At 39.4% G+C, this 27690-nt stretch overlaps 1 protein-coding gene across 3 annotated transcripts in view; it reads left to right on the top strand.

Annotated features, from left to right (window-relative positions):
• Window positions 1-20116: 20116 nt before the first annotated feature.
• Window positions 20117-27690, top strand: part of LANCL1 (LanC like glutathione S-transferase 1) — a 41565-nt gene continuing 33991 nt past the window's right edge. Inside the window, exons 1-3 of one of the 3 annotated variants that reach the window (XM_060106408.1) lie at window positions 20117-20166; window positions 20479-20575; window positions 23978-24095. In XM_060106408.1, the coding sequence (XP_059962391.1) occupies window positions 20495-20575; window positions 23978-24095 (199 nt within the window). In that variant the 5' untranslated portion in view covers window positions 20117-20166; window positions 20479-20494. The other 2 variants (XM_060106409.1, XM_060106410.1) reach the window with 2 other exon arrangements.

Consider the following 27690-nt stretch of genomic DNA (forward strand, 5'->3'; position numbering starts at 1 on the left):
AGAATATGCACCTACATAAGCATTAGCAGCTCCTGCCCACAACCAGTTAGGAAGCTACTGCAGTTATCCAGGGGGAAGATCATGCTGACTGGGACCAGGACCATGACAGTTGAGCTGGTGAAACCCGAAAGGATTCTGGATATATCCTGAGTTAGAGTTAAGTTTTCTGGAGGAGGTGGAGGTGGAGTGCATGAGAATGAGAAGAGTGAAACTTAAAGCCGAGATAGATGAGCTTCTGATATTTGGACATTCCTGCCCAGGGGCTCCTTGAGAGGACTCAGTTTGCCTGAGTTAACTCCTGTGTGGTTCTTAATTCCCATGTGGCCAGAGGAGGAGGAACATTTTATTCACAAACACCTGGGGAACAGAGGCAGGAACCACAAAATTCTTCTGAGAGATGGATGGAGGACTTGTTTCCCCAAACTGCCCTGGAGACAGAGACATACACAGGTTTTTTAATTCTTCAAATACTAAAATGTGGAGCGGGAAAGTTGAGTATTCTCTCATGTACATCATAGCATCTAAGGGGGCAGCAGATGCCATAGACACTTCTAGTGCATTGGCAGTGCCCTTCTTGGTTGAAATTTTTGGTGAGGAACCCATATAAGACATACTCAAAGAAATACTCGGTATCAGAGACAGGGTATTTTGGTGACAAGGATCTGAAGTTTTGAAAAATAAATGTTTGGTGTTCCCCATCAAATAGCCTGAAAGAAGAAAGAAAGAAAGAAAAGAAAGAAAGAAAAAGAAAGAAAGAAAGAAAGAGAGAGACAGAGAGGGAGGGAGGGAGGAAGAAAGAAAGGAAAATTAACTTATGGTACCCTATTCCCCCATATACACATGTACACACACACAAACTACACATACACACTCACACATACCTTAGGTAGTAAATTCACTGCTCAGTGACAGAGAGAGGTGTGGCAAATGGAAGAAAATTCACAGTTGTCCACTAAATACCTTTCTTCATATATTTTGCTTCCATAAGTCTAAGCCCATTTTGGGGATAGGGGTAAGAGGAAATACTCCTGAAGAGATCAAATATGCAATCGTGATGGCAAAAGGAGTTTCCTTGGATTAAATGAGATTTCTTCCACTAGAAGGCAGGAAGAAAATCCTGTGTTGCTAGAGAGGCTGTATTTCCCACAAAAAGAATGCTTGATGATGAAGGATATACAGATCCTATCTTTCTTTAAAATTTTGATATTGTTCATCGTGAATTTTTTGCATTAATTTAGAATTTATGAATTTTGCATTAAAATATGACTTGTGTGGTAACTGAATTTTGTGGCACCCCCTTAGCCCTAGTCCTGGTGACTTCATGAAGCACAACACAGAAAGACACAAGTGCTCCAAGCGTCCTACACCACTAGACCCCAAGTGCTATCCTAATGGGAGGGTGGACACACAATGGTAACCTCAGAGGGCAGATTACCTACAAATAAAGAGGCACCTCTGATCCCCCAAATTTTGCATTATGTAGCAACTTTGAACTATCGGGGGGTGGTTAAGTAAACCATAAGAAAGATGGAGGTTAATAGCGAACTTGAGGTTAGGAATAAAAAATAGTTTGAGTTCAGTTTCTTGCTGATTCCCGTTCGTAGACTGATATTCACATCCATTTTACCAATAATTCTCAACTATGGCTGCACATTAGAATCGCCTGGCGTGTTTTAATACATACCAAAGACAGAGCCCCACCACCAGGGGTTCTGACTTAATTGGTATGTTTTAAAAGCTCCTCACATTATTCTAACATGTGGCCAGGACTGAAAACCTCTGCCTTATGCTATTCAGCATCAATGGTGCCTGCAGTGTACACTCTCGACAGTTGAGCCTAGCAGAGGTCCAGCAGAACGGCGGCTTGCCCACCCCCGTCTTCCCTATCTTCCCTCTTACACGGCTTCAAAACAAGTCTCAGTGCATACTGCAGCGAACCATAAAACAAAACCAAGCTCACTACAAAAAGTAGGAGAGCTTGAGAACATAATTAAAACAACAAATTTAAAAGAATGCCTTCATCTAAGGCTCATAAAGCGTCAATTCTTTAAAAAATGTGCTTGCACTTATGTGATCATTTCTTTTAAGATGCCAAAGTCATTTTATAGTTAGAGAAGTTAGACAATAAAGAAAACACATTTAGAATAAAATAGCACAAAACTCATTTTAGTTCTCTTTTATGAAGTTAATGTATTGTCAGAGCTGAAATATTTTCTCTGTGCTACATGACAGCAACATACACCACACCACCTTTACCTCTTAAAGCCTAGAGGTGAAGCTTATCTCTCTACCGTGTTGATATGGGCCTGGTTTACATGAGGTTTAACCCTGGTTTTCAAGGTGCTTTTAATCTAATAGACTATAGGTGGTTCAAAATTCAGGGTCATGACACCATGATGCCCTGAAAATAGCTTGTAAACCAGGCTACAGCCTCAGACAGCTTTATTAACCCACCTGTTCACTCATAGGAATGAAATCATTCCTCTACAAACTACAAATGACTATCACCTCAAATGACAGCACTGCAAATGAGACGTTCAACTAGAAGAAGTATTTGCCTGCCCCTAGGGAAATGCTACTGCCAGCATAAGTAGATTCAAGAGCAAACTGCAAAAGAACTACTTCCTTCTGTTTGCCAAAGTGTGCCTGGCTTATGAGTAGGCGAGAGAAATAGTCAAGCAGGAAGCGACTGAAAGGTATCAGTAACAGCCAAAAATATCCCTTTACCCACCTCCCCAGGTGCCAAAGAATCCAAAAATCCATCACTGGCACTGGATTCCTCTGGAATAAATAGTGCCTTCTCCCTGTAGACCAAATGTAAATATACGTACTTAATATGTCCGTGTAAAAGCTAAAGCACTGCCACTAACAATTACGTCTAACTGAGTGGTTCATATCACTCAGAAGCACGGAGCACCTGAATTGGAGGAAGATTATGTAGAAAGAACAGTGAATAGGCAGAAAAAAAAAACCTTATTACTTTATAGTTCGATCTAGGATTCATCTAGCATATGCTCTTACTGCAATCCTCTGCTAACTCCACTCAGTTCTCCTCCAGTGAAGCCACCAGTATGCCCCCTATTTGAAAACTTATTGGGAATCCCTATTTGAACACCATCCCAGAGAAGCAGGTGAAAAAAGATGACTTGGAAACCCAGAGGTTCTTCATTTTCACCCCCAGAGAAGGGCCCAGGGATGGAAATCAAAGGATCCATGAACTTGAATTTCTTAAATTAAATGACATCATTTATTTTCACTAACATCTAACTGAAATTTACTGTTTCATTCAAATATAAATGCAGGGGGCTTCCCTGGTAGCGCAGTGGTTGGGAGTCTGCCTACCAATGCAGGGGACACGGGTTCGTGCCCTGGTCTGGGAAGATCCCACGTGCCGCAGAGCAGCTGGGCCCATGAGCCATGGCCCGAGCCTGCGCGTCTGGAGCCTCCGCAACGGGAGAGGCTGCAACGGTGAGAGGCCCGCGTACCGCCAAAAAAATATATATATATATATATATACAGGTACCAAACCACCGTAGTATCAGCAGTACATGTAACTTTGTTATAGATAGAATATACTGATATTTCTATTTTTTGTTACAGACTTTACAGATATACTAAAATACTGTATATGTCACTACCTTGGATTTATGATGATTACTAGGCCAGCCATTAAATTGTTACATAATGCATAAATAAGAAGCACACATATTACTCTATGACAATTTTAAAATTATTTTGATAACTATTTCAGTGTGATGTGTTTTCCTTGAAGCCTTTGTATTTTATATTGTGCATTTCAAAATTATTCTGAGGAGTGACAAGCTTCACCAGACTGCCAAAGCAGTCACAACACAAAAAAATTTAAGAACCCCTGAAATAAACCTCTCCTTTCATTGTAATTAGACTTTTGTGTACTCTTACCATGTATCCCAAGTGTGTAATCCTAAAATTCATATCAGCAAGGCAGACAAGAAACAAAATATTCTCTACTAGATTCTTTGCTACCCTCTGGGCTAGCCCTCTTGGCTTCATGGTGGGGTAAAGAAGGCAGAAAACCTCTGTGCTCCATTCCAAATATCACATTAAAGTTATTTTTTTGCAGATGACCAAAGTTCGATGATATGAAGTGCTCTTCCTTGCATTTCTTATAAAAGAAAAGAAATTGTCCACTACCCATTCATGGTAGTTATCCTATTTCTGAATTCTATAGTGACTTGCTAGAGGACTACATCAATTAATTTAACCTTTTGGAACTTCTACTTCTCTATGTGTACAAAGCAAAAAGCTGTAGGTCATTAAACTATATAACTATGTCTAAAGGTTCTCTAGCCATCAAATGCTGCTATTGCTTATGACATATTTTGAGAATTCCAGATGATGAATGTTCTACAATCATAACGTGCTATAGCACAGAAAAAGAATTCTGGAAGGATAGTGAAGCCTAACTCTTGTCAATTGGCATGTTGGGTTGGCTTCAACCTAAATTTGTAGCAGTCAACTTTGTTGGCTTCAGTCCTACCACAAGGTTCTTCATTACCAGCAACTCCTGATACCATAGTGTTGGTTGCTGCCAATGGCTCCATTGCACTGTCACCAGCTCTGCTACTACCACTGCTAAATCTCCACTGAAGCCCCTGCTAAGTTAAGGAGGAAGAACTGAGTGGAATGACATGACTATTCCTCAGGTTAATAGGCTTGAGGGAAGGCCCGGTCCTCCAAGAGGAAAAGGCCCCCCAGCACAGAAGATTCCTCTTAGGAGTGAGCCATCCACAACTCCTCAGAGCTGTTAGATCTGCTAGAGGTGATCCCACATCTCTTTTTATGAGGGAATTGGTGGATACCTGGTGTCTTAATGGTGGTGGCGAGACAGTAACTGCCTACTGTCACAGGACACTCAGAACACCAAGGGGAACTAAATAAACCTGCAGATATCAAATGCACACTTGTACAACCGATGCAATTCAAATACATCCAACATTTAAATCATTCCTGCAGGAACTCAACACAGGCAGTAATTACATCATCCGAAGAAACAAAACACTCTCTTATAACCAATTAAACTCATTCAAGTCAATTATTCAAACAATTGCTGCCAATACACAATTTAAACCTTCACATCAAAAGAATTTGTTTATAAACCAACTAATCGCCTCTAGAAATAGCTCTCTGGAAGCACTGTAAGGTGTACCAGTCCAGAGCATCACAGCCCTCAAGGGGGGTTTCCAACTTTGCCCCACAATATTCTGCATCCTATAGATGAGCAATCCAGGGACCAAGGAGTTTTAAGGGACTCCTCTGAGACCACAGACTCTTGAGGTAGAAATATAACTGGAATCTCAAGTTGGGCTCTGTGGATTATATTGCTATTTCAGACACACAGGAAAAAATATAAACTGAGCTTTTTAAGAATTACATTAACAGACCAAGAAGTTCACTGGGCACACATGTATTGTGTGGCCCGCATTTTAGATGATAGTTTGATGGTACAAGAATTGGACTATCCCACTTTTACTTTTCCAAGAAATCCAGCTTTTGTTGATTATAGCCATGGCTCACCACTGAAAGAAGAGAGCCTTTCTTCTCACTTTTGATATACCCTGTCACCATTAATTAGGCCAGTAAATGCCCTAATCCCCACTACCTTCCACAAGTACTCTGAAACCCAATCTCTGTAGAAACAGTGCGCCTAACTCCACAAGCAGAAGAGGAGTTCAAGTTGCAGTGGCAAATTCAGATGTTAACATGCATCATTTAAAATTTTTCAATTCTGCAATAAAAATGCTATTGTACAATCACTTAGGACGTAATTCTCCATTTACTTATTAAAGTCATATGCATGTATTAGGTGCAAGATTATTTTTTACAACCAATGCTAAGACTGATCTACCAAAGTCACATAAACCCATATAGAGAAACCCATCATGGCTGCACAGGAAAGGAGAGAAGGGTTTATGCACAATTATAATCTATACTGGGGACAGTTTGTGGGTCAGAGGTAAGTCTATATATATCTCTGAGAATATTACTGCTAGCAATAAGGCTCCAGTTCTAAGAGATTTCCTAAATGCTTTTCAGAGCAGAACAATGCTGCTAAGACTGTTATGTGCTGATAACACAGTTATGTGCTGATAACACAACCCAGAGAATGCTGATAACAGCTGAACCACTCTCTAACTGAAGCAAGGCTATATATAAAGTTAAACTTTCTTTCTCTCTTTCTCCTTCTTCTTCCTTTCTTGCTATCTTCCTTCCTCCCTTCCCTTTCCTTCCTTCCTCTCTTTCACTCTTAGGATAGCATAAGGAAAAGAAAGTATGACCAAGGTTCTGTGATTGGTTTACGGCTCTGTCTCGACACTTTATGATGTTTGACTTAAGCTAGATTTCCACATCTTTGGTTGCTCCTTATCTAACATTTATTTACTTGCTCCTATGACCTCCACATTGGAAATATCAAAGCGCTAGCAGATAAGTGTGCCAGGGAAGGGAAGTTTCTCTCCTGCTCACACGTGAAGTGAAGCAGCCTTCTTTCTGGGTCGCTCCACTGGTGTGGAGTCCATGTGCAGGGAGGAAAGTGTTCATTCCTGAGATACCCCGAGAGTGAACCAGTGCCGACACACACTCACCTATACTGCACCCAACAAGAGATGTACTCTGTCCTCTGAAAGTTCTGTAGCCAGAAATTCAAAGCAAAGTCAACAGCAGTTGAATACCTCACCCCTCAAGTCAAACCAACCCTGGGTGCAAAGAGGGAAAGGAGGAGCCCTTTCCTTTTAAATCCTGGAATAAATATTCTTCAGTCCTAAAAGGTAAATCAAACTAAAGATTTTCTTCTAGGGCTGCTTGCACGGATCCAGGCCTCCTCCAAACTTTCCCATCATTCTATAAATTTGCACTCTAGACCACACAATTGGTCAAATGTTAAAATAATAAGTTTCTTACCAAGCTCTCTAATGAAAAAATAGCAATATTTCTTAATAATCTGTTGTATCTTTAATTTCCTAGATTTGTATGAAAGTAAGGATTAGAGGGATATACATGAAAAGTGTGAACCTGCAGTCCACTAAGATTTCTTCTAGATTTGCTAGGAAAATCTCAGTAAACGTACTTGGGCAAATTTTTTCACCTTTTTTTTTTTCTATAGAACATAAAAAATAATTAAACTTTCCATGATTTTTCTGGCTATTAATTGCAATTATAAATAAAAAAGTAAAAGGGATGAAGGAGTGGGAAAGGGGATGTAGGCACAGTTGTAAACACAAGTTTTAACTCCCAATTCCCAAAGGAAACTTTACTTTCCCAAGAAGAGATCTTTCAGTTATTGTCCGAAAGGTGGGTAGAATTTGTACAGTCACTAATAGATCCGTTGGTTTATTTCTGCTCACAATGCACCCTTAATCTCTGAGGGCAATAGTACCTATACACACAAAACAATCACTACCAGAGCAGGGCAGCAGGAGTGGATAGAAGGAACAGGCAGCATGCTAATAAGACTGTTAGAAAAAGCACAATTTGTCAAGCCCTGGAAAAGAAATGTGGTCATGAGCAATTCAGCCTGCAATCAGAGGCAGGGTTTTTATGGTAAGGGTCTGAATGAGGATGATGGACCCAGACATATGTTGTCATCCTTCCTCACTTTTCAGATAGAAAGGATGTTTTTGCTTCCACTATGGCACTGGAGACATTATAATAACGCTTTGTATTGAAAACTAGTTCGTCTCCCATCTAAACCAGAGGAGGTGTGTCTTTTCCTCCAACACGAAAGGAAAGGTTCTACTGTGATCTAACAAACAGTATGATTTAACCCCAATTTTTTCTTTTCTTTTTCTTTCTTCTCTTTCAACCTTGGAGAATAGCCAACTTGTGCAGCCAAAAACGAATAATGCAAGCAAGCCAAAGTAAAAGGTTGTCGAGCAAATCAGATATTTAATAAAGAAAAAGGCCAGTTCAATGTAGATTCACTTAGTTTCAAGTCCAAAGGTTTCCCAGAGGTCCCCTGTAAGGACCCATGAGTTATACTGAGTGAGTTTCAGTTGCTCCTTTTTTTTTTTTTTAAAGAACTAGGACATATCCCTATGGTCCCTGACACAGGCACAAAAACTGATTAAATGGCCTAATTCCATTCTCAAAATTTGAAACTCCAGTATTGCATTGGTGCCTTCTGGGCATTTTCCTGACATTAAACTGGTGCTAAACTGTTCTCTATTTGGCTTTTTACAAATTGATATGTATGGCTGGGAGCACAGACACGTGTAAAGGTAAATTTACTCGCCAAACACTTGAATGAGGAAATACAAACTGTGGGGAAAAGAAAACAAAAAAAGAGAAACCAGACTTTGCTTTTAAAAAGGGGGTGTGAAGGTGGGGTGGTGCATCTCAATGTCCTAAACAACACCTAAGATAAACATAAAGACAGCAAGTCATTCAAAGAATGCCAGTGCCAAGAGGTGGCTTGGAGGAACATTAATATAATTTCCATCAACTTCTTCATCGTTCATTCCTTCATACACACAATAGACTCTTCTTCTTTCTTAGGTAAAGTTTTTTGCAAATGCAGGTTCAGACAACCCCATTCTGTGTTCCACCCCATGAGACAGCTGCCTGAGCCACTCCCACGTACAAATTATGGAGCTGCCACAAAATTCCAATGACTCAGATTGAATCTGTTGTATATTAGGGTCCATGCATGATTTGTACAGCTAGTTGTAAGTCACAAGAATGCATATCCCTCTGCTGAATATCTAAATGGCTAAGGTCAGAAAGGTGACAATAGGCTAGCAGGAAGGAGGTTTGGAGGTTGAGGCACTACACCTAGAGCCACATGAAAGACAAGTGGAGTGGCATGTGGTTCAGTAGATCCTTCTGAGAAAGTAACGTACAGCTTCTTTAAGGAAAAAAGAGGGTAGAAGAAGGTTATGTATATTCTTGAGTTAAACTTGATTTCTAGAAATTTTAACTAGGGACAAACAAAGATGTGCTTCAGTGTACATTTTTGTGTGTGTATAGGGTAGGATTCAGTTAGAGAGTAAGGATTTAAAGCAAGCAAAAAGAGTCACAGGCCCTGTTTTAGGCATGGTTCCTGGAAAGTGACTCAGAGAGAAACTTGCATGTAAGAGGTTATTGTAGAGTATCCTTTGGAATAAGAGCTGTGAAGAAGACAGAAGGCAGATTGCAGACGGAGAAGCTGACCCATAATGTAGTCACAATAGAAGCCCTCGCCCATCCCATGGGGTGCTCTGGATCTAAGATGTCCCTTCAGAGTCATCCCAGATTGAAGCAAGGGTTCTGGGCACTTATACTCCCCCAAATGACCCCAGTCATTAGATGCTCTTCAAAGACAGTGTTAAGAAAATGAGAACACAAGACACAGCCTGAGATAAAACATCTGCAAATCACATATCTGATAAAGGACTTGTGTACAGAATATATAAAGAACTTTCAAAGCTACTAAGAAAATAAACACCCTAATAAAAAGAGGGGCAAAGGAACTGAACAGACACATCACCAAAATAGACATATGGTTTGCAAGTAAGCATATGAAAAGATGTTTAACAGTGTTAGTAACTGGAAGAATGAAAACTAAAAGTATAATGAGATACTACTGCAAATCCACTAGGACGGCTAAAATTAAAGGACTGAACACACCGTGTGTCAATGAATATGTGAAGGAACTGGAACTCTCATACACTGATGGTGGGAATGAGAAATGGTACAGCCACTTTGGTGAACAGTTCATTCATTTCTTAACGTCAAACATACACTTTACATACTACCCAGCCATTCCATTCTTAGGTTTTTACCCAAGAGAAGCAAAAGCGTATACCCTTACAAAGACTTGTACATGCTTCTAGCACTTTTATTTGTACACAGCCAATAACTGGAGATAACCCAAATGTTTATGAAGAGGTGAATGAAGAAGCAAATTGTGGTATATCCACAGAATAGAATAAAACTGGACAATAAAAAGGATATCGATATATTCAATATGGATAAATCTCAAAATAATTATGCCAGGTGAAAAGAAGGCAGAGTACATACCATATAATTTCATATATATATAATCTAGAAAATGAAATCATTCTAGTACAGAATGATCACCCCTGCTCACTTTTATTTAGCTCACTGCTACACTTCCTTCTAGACTCGTCTCAGGTGTCACCTGTGAGGAAACCTTCCAGGCTCCCCCAGGTTGGGTTAGGTGCTCCTGCTATGATTTCCCACAGTTTCCTGCACATCTTATAGCATAACTTTTATGTAGGGTGTACTCATCTATTTACTTGTTCATCTTCTTACTAGACTGAGATTCTTTAGATCAAACACAACACCTTTTAGCTTTGTATTCCCAAAACCTAGAACACAATAGATGTTCCACAAACATCTACTTGAAATACCTATTTGAAAAGTGAAAGGATGAATAATGAACAAAAAAACCAACAAATGAATCAGAGAGTATAATTTGGAGGCATGTTAGAGGCCCAGCCCTTATACATCCAGGCAGGCCCAAACTTGTGTATAAACCAAATATATGGAAACAGATAATAGGTGATTTTTGCAGGCAAGTGTAAAATTTTACCTCCCACACATACATCTGCGTCAGGTTATTTGAACTCTTATTATTCAGAGTGAGAGAAACACAGATTTGGAGCAGGAAGAATAAATAGGAATTTACAAGGAATGGTGGGGGTTATGAGAGGGTCTGAGTAACTGACAGGCAGCACTGGGGCCCTAATGTTAGCGGGGGGGCAGGGACAGAGGCACTGAGGGCTGGAGCTGTCTGGGTTGAAGGAGGGGGATAATGTGTGAGCATGCTGGCTCTCCAGTTGGAAGGTCTAGGGCCACCTTGGAAAAGTGTCTTAACTTTGTAACTCTTGGTTTCCTTACCTGCAAAAGCAGGATGTTAATAGTAGTGACTACTCGCAAGACTGTTCCGAGTATCAAAGCAAATATCTCAAGTAAACTTCCCAGCACACGCTAAAGGCCCTGTATACAGTAGATGTTGTTATTAGGAAGGGGCTGTGGACCAATCTGTCCTTCTTGGCCTTTTTGTAGCCCCGTCAACAACACCAAATGCTCTGGCAGGTTTATGAGTGACAGCAACCTCCTGGTCCCCTCAGCACTATCTGCCTGGTTCTCGGCTTGATGATTTGGGGTTTTATTAAAGAAAAACAGTAAAATAAATAAATAAAAAGAAACTAAAGGTAAAAAAAAAATGGGCAGAGGTGAAAAACAGACATTTTTTCAAAGAAGTCATCAAGATGGACAACCGATGCATGAAAAGATTCTCAACATCACTAATTACAAATGATTATAAATAATCACTAATTATAAATGAGATTCCATTTTCCAGTATATTTTCTTGCTAGTTTGTATATTTTGTATATTTCCTTGCTAGTTTGTAGATATAAAGGAAAGCTCCCATTTTTTTCTTCATATTTTTCTTTTCCTCACCAGTCAGCTCGTAAAATCTCATTAAAATTTTGTCACTTTCATGTAGAAATCTTTTTCACTTACTTTTCTTGAGAATTTTCGCTGGAAAAACAAAACAGAAACAACTATTCAACCAGCCAATTAGCAAATAAAAACAAACGTTAAAAAAAAGAAAAAATAAAAATAAATTTGGGTGCCCTCCATGCACAAGTACAAACTGATCCTCTAACCATCAGCTTCTTACAATCCAATAAAATCCATGGGATTGACACTTAGGCTGGAAAAAGCTCTGCTGACTCTGCAGACCCCAGAAAGCAGTTTGGAAGTTGCCAATTGTCAGTTGGTCTCTTTAGACCTCTTGCGAATGACACCTTTGGAAAGTCAAGAGGTGGATTGAAAATCTTAAGGGAACTCTCCACTTGTTACACGTTGACCTGTGTCCTTCACAAAACTCATATGTAGAAGGCTTAACTCTCAGTACCTCAGAATATGAGATTGCTGTATTTGGAAACATTTGTTGTTGTGGATATAATTAATTACGATCAGGTCATACTGGAATAGGGTGGGCCCCTAATCCAACATGACTGGTGTCATTTAACAAAGGGAAAATTTGGACACAGAGGCAGGCCAGGGAGATGCCATGTGAAGACTGGAATTATGCTGCCACAAGCCAAGGAACTACCAGAAGCCAGGAGAAACCTGGAACAGACCTTTCCCTAGAGCCTTCAGAGGGAGCATGGTCCTGCAAACAACTTAAGCTCAGACTGCCAGCCTATATAACTGTGAGACAATACATTTCTGTTGTTTAAGTCATTCAGTTTGTGGAACTTTATTATGGGATCCCTAGATCACGAATATACCATTTTTCTTACTTTAAAATATCTTATCAGTTTCTTATTTTCCCTCTCCTCAATCTTTCCATTACTTATGGCAGCAAAATTGCCTGAATCTTACAGGCACATACATAAGATTTATTTCTTTATTATATTTTCAAAGAGAATCTTTAACTCTATGGGATCTTCCTAACATTATTCCTTCACTGGCCATTTCATTTGTTTCCCTTTTATATCCCAGGCTCTTATGGATTTGAGGATCATGAAATACCACCATGAAGGCAGGTAGGATGTGCTGTCACAACAGAGCTAATTATCATCCCTTCATCACTAAACTATCAATGAGAACAGGGCAGAGGGGATTTTTGCAGTCTAGACTGGAACTCACAATGGATAGAAATGACCTTGCCACTCATGAAGGCAGCGGCCCAAGACGGAAGTATCCCAGGCAAGGCTCAGCCTTCCCAGTGATCTGGGAACCACTAGGTGTTTTGTATTTCTTACCCAAAGATCCAAAGCACACAGTCCCTCCCAGGGGATGGTTAGAAGGTTTACTCACTTATTTTCCACATTGTGGATCGTGTCAGGCAAAGGCAGATTTCTGGTTTCAGGTAGCAAAAGGAGAACAGGGCCAGCAATGATGGGAAAATCTCCATAGATGATCCAGGGCAAGGTGGGTAGATATACCACTCGGGTCATCAAGAGTGGAGCCAGTGCTGCCCCACACCTACTAGCCATCATATCTAATCTTGAAGCTTTTGCCCTGAGGGGTAAACAACAAGACATAACAATTCAGTAAAGATCCACACATGTAACTTATGATCTAATGTTGTGATGTGATTATGGAAGGCATAAAACACAATTATTACATAGATGGGTTTGATGAAAAAATTAAAAATTTAAAACAATTAAAAAAATAATAAAGAGTTCTTAGATAGCCCCATGATGAAAAGGTGTAAAATGCAATTATCCTGCCTGAAGAAAATCAAGCTAAAGTTTCAAAAAGACTTGTCCTGACCAGTTGTTCTCCACCTTGCTCAAAAGATGTTAAACTTCTGTTTGAGAGATATGTAGGTTAGATCTAAGACAGAACTCCTGGAAATATAAGGATGTTAAAAACACTAATTGGCTGTCAAAAGAAGTTATGAATGCTCCTTTTCTGGAAGGATCTAGGGTGAAATAGCAGCCTGTAAGTGCAGGTTGTATTAGCTTAGAGTGAACTAACATTTCTTTTTCCTTTCTCTTCTTTTTTTCTGGGGGCTGGGGGTTGTTTTTTTGTTTTTAACAGTAGTCCCAGGAAATATTTAAGGGCTATGATGCATCAAATATAAATTGGAGAGTATGATAATTCACAAAAGTTCAGTCTACTTTTTAGCACCATAGTTTTTATATTCTCTCCCTCTCTCTCTCTCTCTCTCTCTCTCTCTCACTCTCTCTCTCCAGCATTTTTCAAATTTTAGTCTGCAAGAGAATCCTACAGAGAACTTTTTTTAAAAATGCAGATTCAACCCCAAACTCCTGAATCAAAATCTCTGGCAGTGAAGTTAGAAAATCTGTATTTTTAATAAGTTCCAAGGTGACACAATACATTGATTGCTCTAGAACTTGCAATTACCTGGGGGGAAAGTTCTGTATAACTCCTTAGACTCCAAGTCCTATCTCTCAGGGGTAAGGAAATCAGCCTGAGACTTTGCTCCTGGCTTTCTCAGCCGCCTCCAACAGCAGCTCTGGATCCAGGCTTTGAGGTTCAACACAGAGGATGAGGATGGCAAAGGAGCCAGCTCCTCCCTGGGTCTGCGGGCCCTCTCCTCTGTACCAAAGCCACTGGCTGACCAGTAATGTGGTCAGTTCCAGATAATCTCATGTGGCAGTAGGAGAGTGAACCAGCTGAATTCTTGAAGTTTCCTTCTAAGTCTGTAAGTGGCATAGCAAAGTTCATAGTGCCCTGAAGTAGCAGTTCCTCCCACATTTTGTGTTTGTTTGTTTTCTTTTTTTTTAACATTTTTATTAGAGTATAATTGCTTTACAATGGTGTGTTAGCTTCTGCTGTACAATGAAGTGAATCAGCTATATGTATACAAATATCCCCTCCCTCTTGGACCTCCCTCCTCCTCCCTTCCCCCCCCCATCTAGGTCATCACAGAGCACCGAGCTGAGCTCCCTGTTCTATCCAGCAGGTTCCCACTAGCTATCCATTTTACACATGGTACTGTATTTATGTCAAACCTAATCTCCCAATTCATCCCACCCTCCCCTTCCCCCGCCTGTGTCCACATGGTCCATTCTCTATGTCTGTGTTTCTATTCCTGCCCTGCAAATAGGTGTATCTGTACCATTTTTCTAGATTCTACATATATGCATTAATATACGATATCTTTCTCTTTCTGACTTACTTCACTCTGTATGACAGACTCTAGGTTATAAACTAATCTACTCACGTAGTTACTCCCCGATCCATTTGAACTCTCTCCTCTTATGGCAAATAGAAAGGAAAAACGAGGTACAAATAACGTGGCTACCAGGCAAGTCAGGAAATTTTAAAGTTTCTCTTTTAAATGATTGAAAAATATCTGCTGTGAGGCAATTCTGAAGCTTAAAAGAAGGACTATATGGGCCATAATTCTCTCTGTTGGTTACTTCCCCCTACCAGGAAATAGAACCGCCAGATATGCCAAAAGAACACCTTGAAACGGGGAAATATTTTGCAAGGCTTTGATAATAAATCATCTCATTCCATGAGTGGGTTCTGTATGGTTGAGCAGTGAAGGAAGCAAACGTAATCCGCCTCATTAATGATTCATTGTCGTGAGAAGGTTGCTCTGCTTAGGGACACTTTCCATTGCTACCTTCATTAGGCATCTAAAGCATGTAGAGAAATGGGGAGCTGCATAATTTTAACAACTAGTACAGGTACATATGTTCAGCAATAAAGGGCGAAGCCTCTTTTTTATTTTGCTGGTAAAGACATGGACTAACACTGTTGATCAAGATCCCTTCTCAAATGTTAAGTGTAGAGAGGAAAAGACAGTTTAAATGTTTGTACACTTTTTACCAATTTTCTGTACTCACAGTCCTTAATATCCCAAGAAAACCCCAGTGCACCTGTCTCACATAATAGAGGCTCTCACCCAGCAGGTACATTTAGAGAAAGGAATCTGTCAGCACACTAATAACAGTCCTGACAAGGGAGGGAGGAAATGTTATCAGTACCTTAGGAAATACTGTCTCTGGGAAATTAAAATTGTACCATGGTGCATGTGGTGTACATCTGTTTAGGTTCTTGCTTCCTCCACTGGCAATAGCTCCTGTCAATCCATGAATTCTGTACTGTAAATGAAATAGAAAATTGCTTCAATATTACACAGCCCCAGATGGATGTTAAACCAATAGCGTGGCAATATTAAGCTCAAACTTAGATAATGTTTGCTTTATACTTCTTTGAGCTGAAACGGAAATAGGGTACTCTCCACAAAGATGTAATACTTAAGAGAAAAGTGAAAAAAAGTCATAGCCATATGCCTGATTTTGTGCATGCATTTCATTTTGTTTTGTTTTGAGAGGGGAGAATTTTTGAGAAAAAAGAAAGAATATGGAGTCTTACAATCTATCTTCTACCTTAAGTCAATGACCCAGAAAGTTCAAGGGAATATGCAGGAGGAAACAGAGATGATGTGGTTGCTAGGAAGTCAGAGGAAAAGGGAACACCACAGAAATTTAAGCATGTTGCCCCTTTGATGGGAGACACAGTATCAGTTACTAGAGCTACCATTCTGCATTAGAGACCAGTAACTGTCCACCACAGTGAGTCTTCCCTTTCTTTCATTATAGCTGGGCACTTCATTCCACAGCCTCCCAGGCAGCTGGAGGTGGCCATGTGCTGGATTGTTACCAATGGAATAATGTTGGAAGTGATGGATTCCACTTCCTGCTCTGAGGTTGAAGGCATCAGATGTGTACCTCTCTGTATTTTCCTAACCTTCCTACAAGCTGGAAGAAACATGCCTAGGACCAGCATGGATCTTGCAGACGAGGATAGCACACTAATGGAGGGAAAAACAACAAGATGGAAGTAACCTGTGATCATGAATGGCTGCATGGAGCAAAGTTATGTTCGAGTAAGAGAAAAATAAATTTCTATTTACGTCAGTGATCGTGTTTTTGAGCCTCTTTATAACTGTAACTTAGCCTTCATCCTAATACACATTATAGCATTTTGAAATTAAGGTCTTAGAAGAGAACTAAGGAGCTCACAGATGGTACATGTTTTCTTAGTTTAATATAAACCTTCCCAGATTTCTAGAGGTATTCTTTTTTTTTTTTTTTTTTTTTGCGGTATGCGGGCCTCTCACTGTTGTGGCCTCCCCCGTTGCGGAGCACAGGCTCCGGACGCGCAGGCTCCGGACGCGCAGGCTCAGCGGCCATGGCTCACGGGCCCAGCCGCTCTGCGGCACATGGGATCCTCCCAGACCGGGGCACGAACCCGTATCCCCTGCATCGGCAGGCGGACTCTCAACCACTTGCGCCACCAGGGAGGCCCGTATTCTTTTTTAAAGGCAATAATACAATGACTGTTTCCTAAGAGTTCACACAAATCAGATTCACAAATTAAGGGAAAGAACATTAGAATGCTTTTCAAAAAAATTCTAAATTTATCAAAAGTGGAATGGTCCTTGAAAAATAATCAACAATCAAACTTATATTAGCCACAAATGTGTGCAGACACCACAGCCATACATGAAAACATAAGCACTATTATGGGCTGCACTGTGTTCCTGAAAATTCATTTGTTGAAACCCAACTCCCAGTACCTCAGCACATGGCTAAATTTGAAGATGTAGGTTTTTCAAGGAGCTAATTACAGTGAAATGAGGTCAGTAGGGTAGGCCCTAATCCAATATGACTGGTGTCCTTATAAGAAGAGATTAGGTAGCAGACACATACAAAGAGAAGACCATGTTAGGATACAGGAGAAGACAACCATGTGCAAGCAAAGGAGAGAGGCTTCAGAAGAGATCAAGACTGCCGGCACCTTATCTTGGATTTCCAACCTCAGAATTGTGAGACAATAATTTCTGTTGTTTAAGCCACCCAATCTGGTGGTACTTTGTTATGGCTGCCCTAGAAGGCTAATACAAGTATGTCAGTGTCAATCACTTTTCTTCTGAGTCAGAACCAAGGAGAAATTCTTTGGGTTGCTTCTAAAGCAAAACAAAACAAAATGAATGAAAGAAATGAAATCTATATGATTTCCAGTCTTTCAAATCTTCGGGTTTTTCTGATTAACAGAGAGAGGACTTATCATGCTTTGACTATATCTGAACTTTCAAAACAACTCTATACCCTTCCAAAATAAGTGTGGATCCATGTCTTACACTATATTCATAAGCGAACTCCAGATAAAGAACTAAACATAAAAAGTAAAAAGCTAATAAAACAAAATGTAAGTCATCTTTGTAGCCTAGGAATGGATAAAGACTTTTTGAACATGAAGCTAAATCCATAAATTGCAATGTTAAAATTGGATGGGTTTTCCTTCAACAAAATGAAGAATTGTGGTTCAACGAGGGTTACCTTAGAAAAAGTTAACAGATGAGAAGATATGTACAACATCTAAAGCCAAAGGAGATTAATAGCTAGAATATCCTCTCCCTCCAAAAAAACAAAAACAAAAAAACTGCTACAAATCAACAAGAAAATAATATAATCCCAAAACAAAAATGGGTAAAATATATGAGTAGGTAAATCTTAGGGAAAGGTCAGATATCTAATGAGTATATGAAGAAAAACTCAACACTATTAGCTACAAAAATACTTAAAGTTTAACAATGAGATTCCATGTTGTCCATTAGAATTGCAAAAAATAGAACACTAGATAATATCAAGTACTGGAGAGGACATGGGAATGACAGAAACTATTAGGTATTATTGGAGAGAATATAAACTTGTCTAGTAGTTCTGGAAAGCAATCTAACAGTACTGGGGAAATTAAGTATGAGGATGTCCTGTGATCCAGCAATCCACTTCTGGTATATATCTCAGATACAGTCACATCCAGATCCTTCTTAGAACATGTACTTGGATATTCCTGGCTGTATTATTTGTGATGTGGAAGTTAGAAACCATGCCTATCCTTGGGGGAAAGGATAAGTAAAATGAGGTGGAGACATACTATGAAAATATTAAGTATGCAATTATCTAAAACAACCAAGGGTACATAGAGCAACACAAATAGATATAAAACACAAATTATTTATAGCACTACTCCACTTATTAAAAATGCATACCTACACAACCCATGACATATTTTCCAAAGATTATGTGAATTATACATATTGTGGTGTTTGCCTCCTGGAGGAGAGGAATGGGTGGGAAATGGGAATTAAGGGAAAAATTGAGATAGAATATGGTCTTCCATGTATCTCAGTGGTTCACAACCAGAGTCAATTTTGTCCCTTTCTCCTCCCAGGGATATTTGGTATTTGGCAATGTATGGAAACATTTTTAGTTGTCACCACTTAGGGGGGCAAGGTGCTACTGGCATCTAGTGGGCAGGAGCCAGGGATGCTGCTAAACACACACAATGAACAGGACAGCTTCCACAACAAAGAAGCATCCCTTCCAGTATCACTCTGATTTTAATTGCTCAAAGATTGTGAATAGCATAAACTGATAGTAAGCCTTTAATAATTAAAGAAAAATAATTAAAAATGCCTCTCACTCATCCTTTTCTCTCTTATGAGTTTCTCCTCCACATACCCATCTATTAAAATAGGAAGCGTGTCCAACTTAAGATGCACTGAGGGCTTCCACTAAACCTTCATGAATTTGGTGAAGGAGGTAAAAAGTATCCTAGGAGGGCAGCAGTTCAAAAGAACAAATTGAGCCAGAGCAGGGTCAGAAGGAGACTTTGGGATGGCAGCCACAGAGGGACAAGCTTGGGCCAAGGTGGGGTTGGGGTAGGGATTGAGCTTCAACAAGAGGTTTGGGGCTAGGGTCCTTCCTTGAAGCAAGAGAGAAGGAAAGAAAGAGAACTTGACTCTTTCTGACCATTTAACAGAACTTCAAAATTCTCTGAGCAACAGAATGGGCCTAATGTGTACCAGGTGGGATTTAAATTTAAATGAAAGCAAAACTTTTCAAATACTAGAGACTGTTAAACACTGAAATTGATTGCTTTGGTTATCCTGCTCTATTGGACGTTGTTATCTTTTTAAAGGGCTTGTGTATACAGTATTATAGTCTAGTTTAGACTAAGGAGGAGCTTAACGTTCTTAAGAGCTGTGATTTGTGTTTTCATGTTATTTTCCTTAAAGTTTTGGCAATTGCTATTTGATACCTTGCCCTTGCCCACTCACATCCACCGAGAGCCTTTGAGGTTAAATTATCATGGATTATTTTCAAAGGTTTTTGTCACTGTTGTTGCTGATGGTAGTGGTGGTGTTTTGTTTCGTTTGTTTGTTTTTTAAGAAATGAAAGAAAAAGTTTGACAAGTCTCTGGAGAAACATAATCCTCCCCAATTTTATTCAGTTCTAGCGGTAGGACTATGAATATATTCAGATCTCAAAGCAGTCTTTTTTTCTCCTCCAGATTAAAAAAAAATTGAATTGAATTCTTATGAATCATCTGGACTAATATTAGATTACTTAACTGCTTTTTTAGAAAATTTAAAAGAGAAGAAAGGTAGGAAATATTGGGTACAGCTGCGCATTATTCTAAGCTATGTTCCCACTCCAGCCCTCCAAGAATTGTATCACCCTGTATCATCCTTTGGAAACCACACTTCTGTCTCTTTAACAAGTGAAAATGAGAAGGGGGCGGGCCTCCGGAGTGGCGAAGGCTCTGATTGGTCCAGCTGGCAGGAAGTGGGCCGTGAAAGTATCCCTTCTGTTTTTGTCCGGAGGCTGCAGGGTGAGTGGCCCGAGACCGTGCAGGGCTTAGGGACCCTGGACTGGTAGTTATTCTGAATCTCGAGAGTGCGAACGTGGGGTGCGAAACGGGTCCCATTCATCGCTGTGGGTTCGGGGCCCTGGCAGCCTTCTTGCGGAGGTGCCACGCCCTAGCGGCTGGGCCGCGGTGGGCCCGGGGTCCGCTCGGACCGCCAGGACCACGCAGTGGTCCGGGAACTGGAAGGAAGGTGTTGCCGGGGTGCTGGCCGCCGCCTTTGCAACTCGGCCGAGGGCCGTATCTCAACGTACATTTTCTTTTTCCCCTGTTCTGCAGGCTCGTTTCTGGCATCATGGCGCAAAGGGCCTTCCCGAATCCTTATGCCGATTATAACAAATCCCTGGCCGAAGGCTACTTTGATTCTGCTGGGAGGGTGAGTTTGGGAAATATCTGCCTGCATCCCCACCTCCAGCCCCGAGTGTTTGGAAAGTTCAGTTTTGCCTGAAAGAAAGGGATGAGCATCCTTTTTTTAAAAAAATATAATAGAGTTTCACTATAAACATACAAAATATATTTTCAATATATAAAGTATATGTGAAAATATACAATTTGAGCTCTAACATATTGAACTTCTGTAAGGAGTCACTGTTAATATTATCAACAATAATTAATAATTGAAACAGTCTCAAACATTGATATTTAAATTATAAAAGTTCGCGGCTCTGCAATTTTCTGTGTAATCTTGCATTTTTTGATCACTTTTGGTTTGCGTTTTGAAGAGAGGTGAGAAATCCTGATGGTATTTCATGGGTGCCGTGTTACTGTTTTATGATTGAACAGGAGTACGGACAGGGTAAGGACGAGAGTCAACCAGAATGTGGTGAAGACATCTTTAAACTGAAAGTGCTAAGAGAGATTTGGAACATAGTCCTGAAATCTTTGTATCATTTCCACTCTTCCCAGGACATCCCCACAACTGGAAAGTAAATAAATACATAAAACTGGTCAATTTAACTGGTGAGCACCTCACAAGTCAGTGTAAGAAAGAGAACCTGGATGTGAGATACCAGAAGCCTGTGTTTTCTTATGCCTCTGCATAGAATTGTTAAGAGGGAATACGGTTCTTTTTAAGAATACCTAGTTGAGAAATCCTAAGAGTGAGTTAGGTTGGAAGAGTGATATCTTTAAATGTGCACACATTTTTTTTTTAATTTTACCAGTTTATTTCTTCTAAGCTTATCAGCCATATGAAAAGCATTTTTCATGTGATGTAAGGGCCTTAGAGATTTCATATCTGCCAAGTGAACTTTCAGTGATTCTGCTGGTTCTTTCCTTAAAACATTTGTCATTATAAATTAACTGGACTGAGTAATGCAGGTAGGAGGAATGAAAGAGATGGAGAAGAGCTGTAAGATAGAAGGCTGCCAAAGTGTGTATGGAGCTAGAATCAACCTGATTCTTTTAAGACCAGAATTGAACTCCCTAAACAAAGCCAGTAATCATTACCTTGAAGTCAGATGGCTTCCTTTTGGCTATTTGGACTTGCATTCTGCCCAGCTCTGCAGATCCTGAAGCTGAAGCATTTGTCTTGTCTTGTTGGAGGAAGACCTGCTGCTTCATGCTTACTTGGCAAAGAGAACACTTGAGGATGGATCCTAATGACAGCAGCCTTCAACAAAATGTATCTCACTATTTAGGCTGTTTATAAAGTAAATGCTTTTTATAAATTTAACTCTGTTTCTAAGGGAGAAAAAAAATGTTCATAAATTTGAACCCTGGCCCCAAAATAATAGTGTAATTTATTGCCTAACACATGGTTTTTGGACCCATCCCAGAAAGAAATTAACCTACCAGTTTTAAAATTGTTTAATGTTGAACATCAAGGATCGGACCCTGAAGATCTGTCATCCTTAATTTGTTAACGCAAAGATTTCAATAAGGAACTGCTCCATTTCCTGGCATCTATCAGAAAAAAGCGTTTTTACACTCTTCAAATTATTCCTAGGTTTGAATAATTTTGTGGTCTGCTACAAGTAATCAGTATTCTTAGGCAGCTCACTTTTCTTAAATGCAATTATGTGCCAAATAGAAAGTGACTTCCCTTCTTGAGGCTGAGGCATTCTCATTATTCTTGGCTGCTTACAGTAAGGCCAGGCAAGGTGATAAATTATCCATGATCTATGAACAGAATATGACGTGTTCTTATGTAGATGCACTCTTCTATCTAGTTGAGATTTATAGACCTTTTATATCAATACTGAAGTATATTTTACCTTACAAAATGTATTTTTAAGGCTTTTTGAAATCTTAACCCCTTGGCAGACATTGTTAAATAAAGGGAGTGTGTCCATCAAACACTGGTTTCTTCTTCAGATAGTGAAATAATGGATCATAGTGGTGTCTAGAATAAATAACCCAGGTATGGTTAATCGTCTGATTTGCCTTATCAGAGATACTCTTCAGAGTATCAGTAAACCTTAATGTCTTTTATTATTATTAATAATTCTGATACCACCTTTTTTTCTACTTTTTTCGGTTTTTAAATGCCCTTTTTAAAAAATGAGGTTATGATGCTAACAGGTAGTAGTTAGGTTTGTTTTTACAGTCCTTGTGTGATGAAACGTCTGTATCCTTGTAATGTTCCCCAACATTGTTTCACAGTTGTACTGCTTTGTGAAATCCAAGTCTGGGAATCACAGCAGATTCCTAAAAATATTGAAGGATACATTAAAATGCTCTTTTAAGACACTTCATGATTCAGTGTATACAGAACTTTCAAAATATTTTTCAGTTACTTTTACAACAAATAACAATTATTCGGTATGCCTCACCGTTTGTGCCACATCTGTGGGCCTTTATATGGATGTCACTAACCCCACATCCCAGCCTCAGTGTGCTTTCAATCTATATCCAAATTATTACATTTTATAGACCATTGGACTGCTTAAAATAGTAAAAATATCAACATTTACATCCCTGAATGCAAAAGACATGAGAGACACAATCTCATTTGATCCTCAATGCATCTTTTGAAATTCGTGGGACAGGTATTATTATCCTGACTTTACAGAGACAACTGAAGCATAAAGGAGTTATGGGTTGAGCATGGTCACTCAGCTAATAGTGGATAAGGATGTAGCCGGGCTCATTCACTGAGCAGTACTTATGAGGCCCCAAGCCTTCTGGGCACTGTGCTGGGCCTGGGTTTTTGATACTTGGTCTGATGTTCTTTCCATTCTGCTGAAGGCTCCTGATATCTGTGAATTTATTTTGCTTTTCTTATGCTACTTCTACAATTTTTTTAAATGTTTATAATTTTTTATAAATGGATATTTTATAAATGTTTATCCTCATTTTTCAAATAACAGAAGCAATCAGAATGTTTCTTTAGGGTATTAACATTGCTGCTGCTTGAATACTAAAACTCCAGTGGCTTGAAAACAGCAAACATTTTCTGATTTGTGCTTAGTTTAATAAAATGACTTTTATTATAATAAAAAATGTTGGTTTAAATAATAGATGATTCTTAGTAGGTGGAAATTACTATGATCCAGTTTATCACTGGCAGCCTTTTTTAGTATTTAACTAAAAATTTTATGTAAAACATTTAAGTTACATCAAAACTATTTCCCAACTTGAGTAAGAAAACACAGTAGTACTTTTAAGTTTTGTTAATTTGTTCTTGTTTAAGAATAAAGTAATTGTCCAGTTCTCTTAGGCAAACAAATTGTAGCTTAAGTGGAAATGAAGTACCCTCCTATTTTTAATAGCCTATAGTCCAGGACACCCAGTGCCCCATATTTTTTGATATTTGTTTTCCCTTTAATACCTACAGCTGACTACTGAGTTCTCACAACGCCTGAACAATAAGATTCGAGAGCTTCTTCAGCGAATGGAGAGAGGCCTAAAGTCAGCAGACCCTCGGGATAGCACTGTTTACACTGGCTGGGCAGGTATGAAGTGCTGACTGTGAACTGGCATAAGCGTGGTAGAAGAGAGCTGTCTGGCTGAATGCTGCACCCTTAAATGCTTCCTGCGTCTGCATAGGAGTAATTGCTTCTGGGGAGAATGCTGTGTTCTCAGCCTAACCTGGGTATCTTCTGGATCTTTAACAGGGCTCAGAATTTAGGGCAGGGTAAGCATATTCCTGTAATTCACACCTGACACAAATTTGGATGGCTGCCATACTTGGGAGAAAAATTGATGTTCAGCATTACGTAGTTAATTCAGAGATGGAATTTCAGTGGGAAGAGTTGGGAAGATTCCCAAAATGCAGTGCATGAAACAGAGGAATTTGCCCATGGAAAATAAAACATGTCCAGAATTGCCTTTTTTTTTGTTAACGTTACCACATGACAGGGATCCATACAGGAACTCAGGGTAGAGTATAGATTCCGCGAACTAATCCTCCAGTATAGTTGTTGCTGGTTGGTATACGTTCACTGTTTTACTGGTCATTGAGAGGTTGAGAAAGTTTGGGAGGAAATAGTACATAAATGTCAAAAAAGTGAGAGCGAGAGAAACCAAAGAAGGAAAGCTGAATAACTGCAGCTAGCTTACTAATAGAGATAGACAGCTTTCTAATCTTGAAGAAAGCACAATTTAGAGACTTAGGGTTTCCCAGTTACTCTGAAAAGCAGACAAGGAGGAATGGGTTTTCACCTTAAGGAGTTTGGATTTGATTTTAAGGCAATGATGCTTATCATAAACATGCAGGTTCCTGGGCTTCACAGCAAGATTCTGCTTCAGTAGTCTTGAACAGGCCAGGAATCTGCAGTTTGCAAGCCTCAGTGGTCTTGATGTAGATGGTCATCCTTAGAGCATACTCTGAGAGCTTTTCTGAGAGGAATTTACTAATAGCAGTCTCTTAGCAATCCTCTCAGTTATGGCAAGTGATTTCTTTCTTACGAGGATGGGGAAGGCAGATAAAATCAGTAAAATGATAATCTCTCAGGGACGTTTAAGGTCAGTATTTTATAAAATAAAAGGAATAGACTAAATAGTGTTGGACCCTCCCTTTTATAGTTTAGTTTTATGATTTTTGTAGATTTTAGAAGCTTAATACAAGAAATGTTAAGGTGAGAATAAAATGAAAGTATTTTGCTTCAAGAGACATTATAGCAACAGCTGTCATTTATTGAGTAGCTGCTGTTTCCAACTGTGCAGTAATTGGTAGATGAATCTCATTAATGAGCATTACTGTTCTTTATTTTAAATTATGAGGATTTGAACAAAACAGGACAACTGAGACAGATGGCTAGATTTAATTCCATAACTGATTGTTAAACGAATGACTTAAATCTCTAACTCACCCGCTTCAGGTGGGCTTATATTATTTATTATATATTATAAGGTACCTTGCTTTAGGAGAAAAAGAAGTGGTTGGTGATTGATTTCAAGTTTGAATTGATAGTTTGGCAGTGTAAGGAAAAGCTCCTCTATTGGCAGGGCTAGTTGAGAAACAAAGTTAAAACTTACTTGGAAATAGAAAAAATAAATGTTACTCCAAAGTAAGATGCAAGTTTGTTTACATTTCTTTGGCACTATGGGGTTTTCTGGCATCATCTTCTTTGAATTGCCCATGTCCTTTAACTTTTTATGCTTCAGTATCTATGACACTCATTGCCGTCTCCTGAAAGCACCTCATAGGGGCAATTGGCATATTAAGCAGTTTACGATGTCTTCAGTTGCTGGTTAGTTTATGATGTAGCATAAAATTTTCTAGATAAATTTGCTAATGGCTTTCAAGGCAAGGTTCCTAATGTCTCCCCATCAAGCACTGTTAAAAAGCCATTGTTCCCACGTAAAATGGAGTGTCCTCCAGTGTTTTGATAAGTAAAATGCTTTCCTGTGCAGTGTTCCATCTGAATAGCATAAAACTCTGAGTTGCATGAGAAACTAAAGCTGATTCAACCGCAGAAAATCGTAATACCTTTTCCTCCCATTATATTATGTCTTATCAAGTATCATCTATTCATAACTGCTATTTTATGACCAAAAATACATTCACAAACATCTTAACACAATAAAAATACTTGGTGTTATGTCTCAAAGCAGTGTTTACATAATTATGTGTGGCTTTGTATGTTACTTTTTGTGCCTCATTATCTTTTTTTTTTTTTTTAAATTAATTAGTTATTTATTTTTGGCCACATTGGGTCTTCGTTGCTGCGCCTGGGCTTTCTCTGGTTGCGGCGAGCAGGAGCTACTCTTCGTTGTAGTGTGTAGGCTTCTCATTGTGGTGGCTTCTCTTGTTGCGGAGCACGGGCTTTAGGCCCACAGGCTTCAGTAGTTGTGGCACGCGGGCTCAGTAGTTGTGGCACACAGGCTTAGTTGCTCCGCGGCATGTGGGATCTTCCCGGACTAGGGCTCGAACCCGTGTCCCCTGCATTGGCAGGTGGATCCTTAACCTCTGCGCCACCAGGGAAGTCCCTTCGTTATCTTTCAAAAAGTAATACTTTTGAGGAAAAGGGGATTATATATTTTTAACTTCACCAAATTTAGGGTCATATTTCTATAAATATTAACTTATTTGCTCTTGTTATTAACTTGTCCAAAATAATATTACTTTGGGAAATACTAATTGTAGAAATCCTTTAAAACTTTATTTTCTTCTTCAGCATTCATGTTTATTAAGCATTTGTTGTCAGTACGCAATGAAAGCTTTTGCATACAACACATAGTTTATTTGAGAAACTACATGATTGTTACAACTAGAACCTTAAATTGCCATCTTATTTTGTTAAGTTTCATTCCCCAGTGGAAGTATGGTCTCATATTTGTGCTGATTCAGATAGGCTTGGTTTTGGAATAGGATTGGGTTCAGTTGCATATAACCAAAATAATCAAAATTGCAGTGACTTAAATAAGATAGAAGTTTTTGTTTTGTTTTTTTTCTTCTCTAATGTAAAAGAAAGCCAGAGGGAGGGGGTCCAGGGCTGCTATGATGGCCTCAGGATGTCAAAAGGAACCCAGGCTCCTTTCTGCTACATCATCCCTCAGCCACTAGCTTCTAACCCTCCTCCAAATAGCGACTGAATATCCAGCCATTACACCGGCTTTTCAAGGCTGCAGGGAGTAAAAAGAGGCAAAGACGAATGCATTTCTTCCCTTTAAAAAGACTTCCTGGAAGTCCCACTCAGCATTTCAATTCTACTTTATTTGCATTGGCTGGAGCATAGTCACATATTGGTACCCCTTAGCAGGAAAGGATGGTGAATGTAGTCTTACCTGAGGTTGTGTTACTAAAGGAAAGAGGAGCATGGATTTGGGGGTAAGACCTAGCAATCTCTGCTGTAAGTCCTGTATAACAAAAAAAAAGATCCTTTTTTGTTCCTGTGTTTGCACAGATTATTTAGACAGCAAGACACAATTTTTTCGTCTGCAAAAGGATCTCTAGCTTCTGCCCACTTCGGGGAAATTTTTATAAGGATAAATTTACCAATGTCTATAAATATTTGAAGTTTGCTAAGCAATATTATGTCTGCTCGGGCTTCCCTGGTGGCGCAGTGGTTGAGAGTCCACCTGCTGATGCAGGGGACACGGGTT

The sequence above is a fragment of the Mesoplodon densirostris genome, chromosome 8 (assembly GCF_025265405.1).
Source record: "Mesoplodon densirostris isolate mMesDen1 chromosome 8, mMesDen1 primary haplotype, whole genome shotgun sequence".
In the NCBI taxonomy this organism is placed as follows: domain Eukaryota; kingdom Metazoa; phylum Chordata; class Mammalia; order Artiodactyla; family Ziphiidae; genus Mesoplodon; species Mesoplodon densirostris.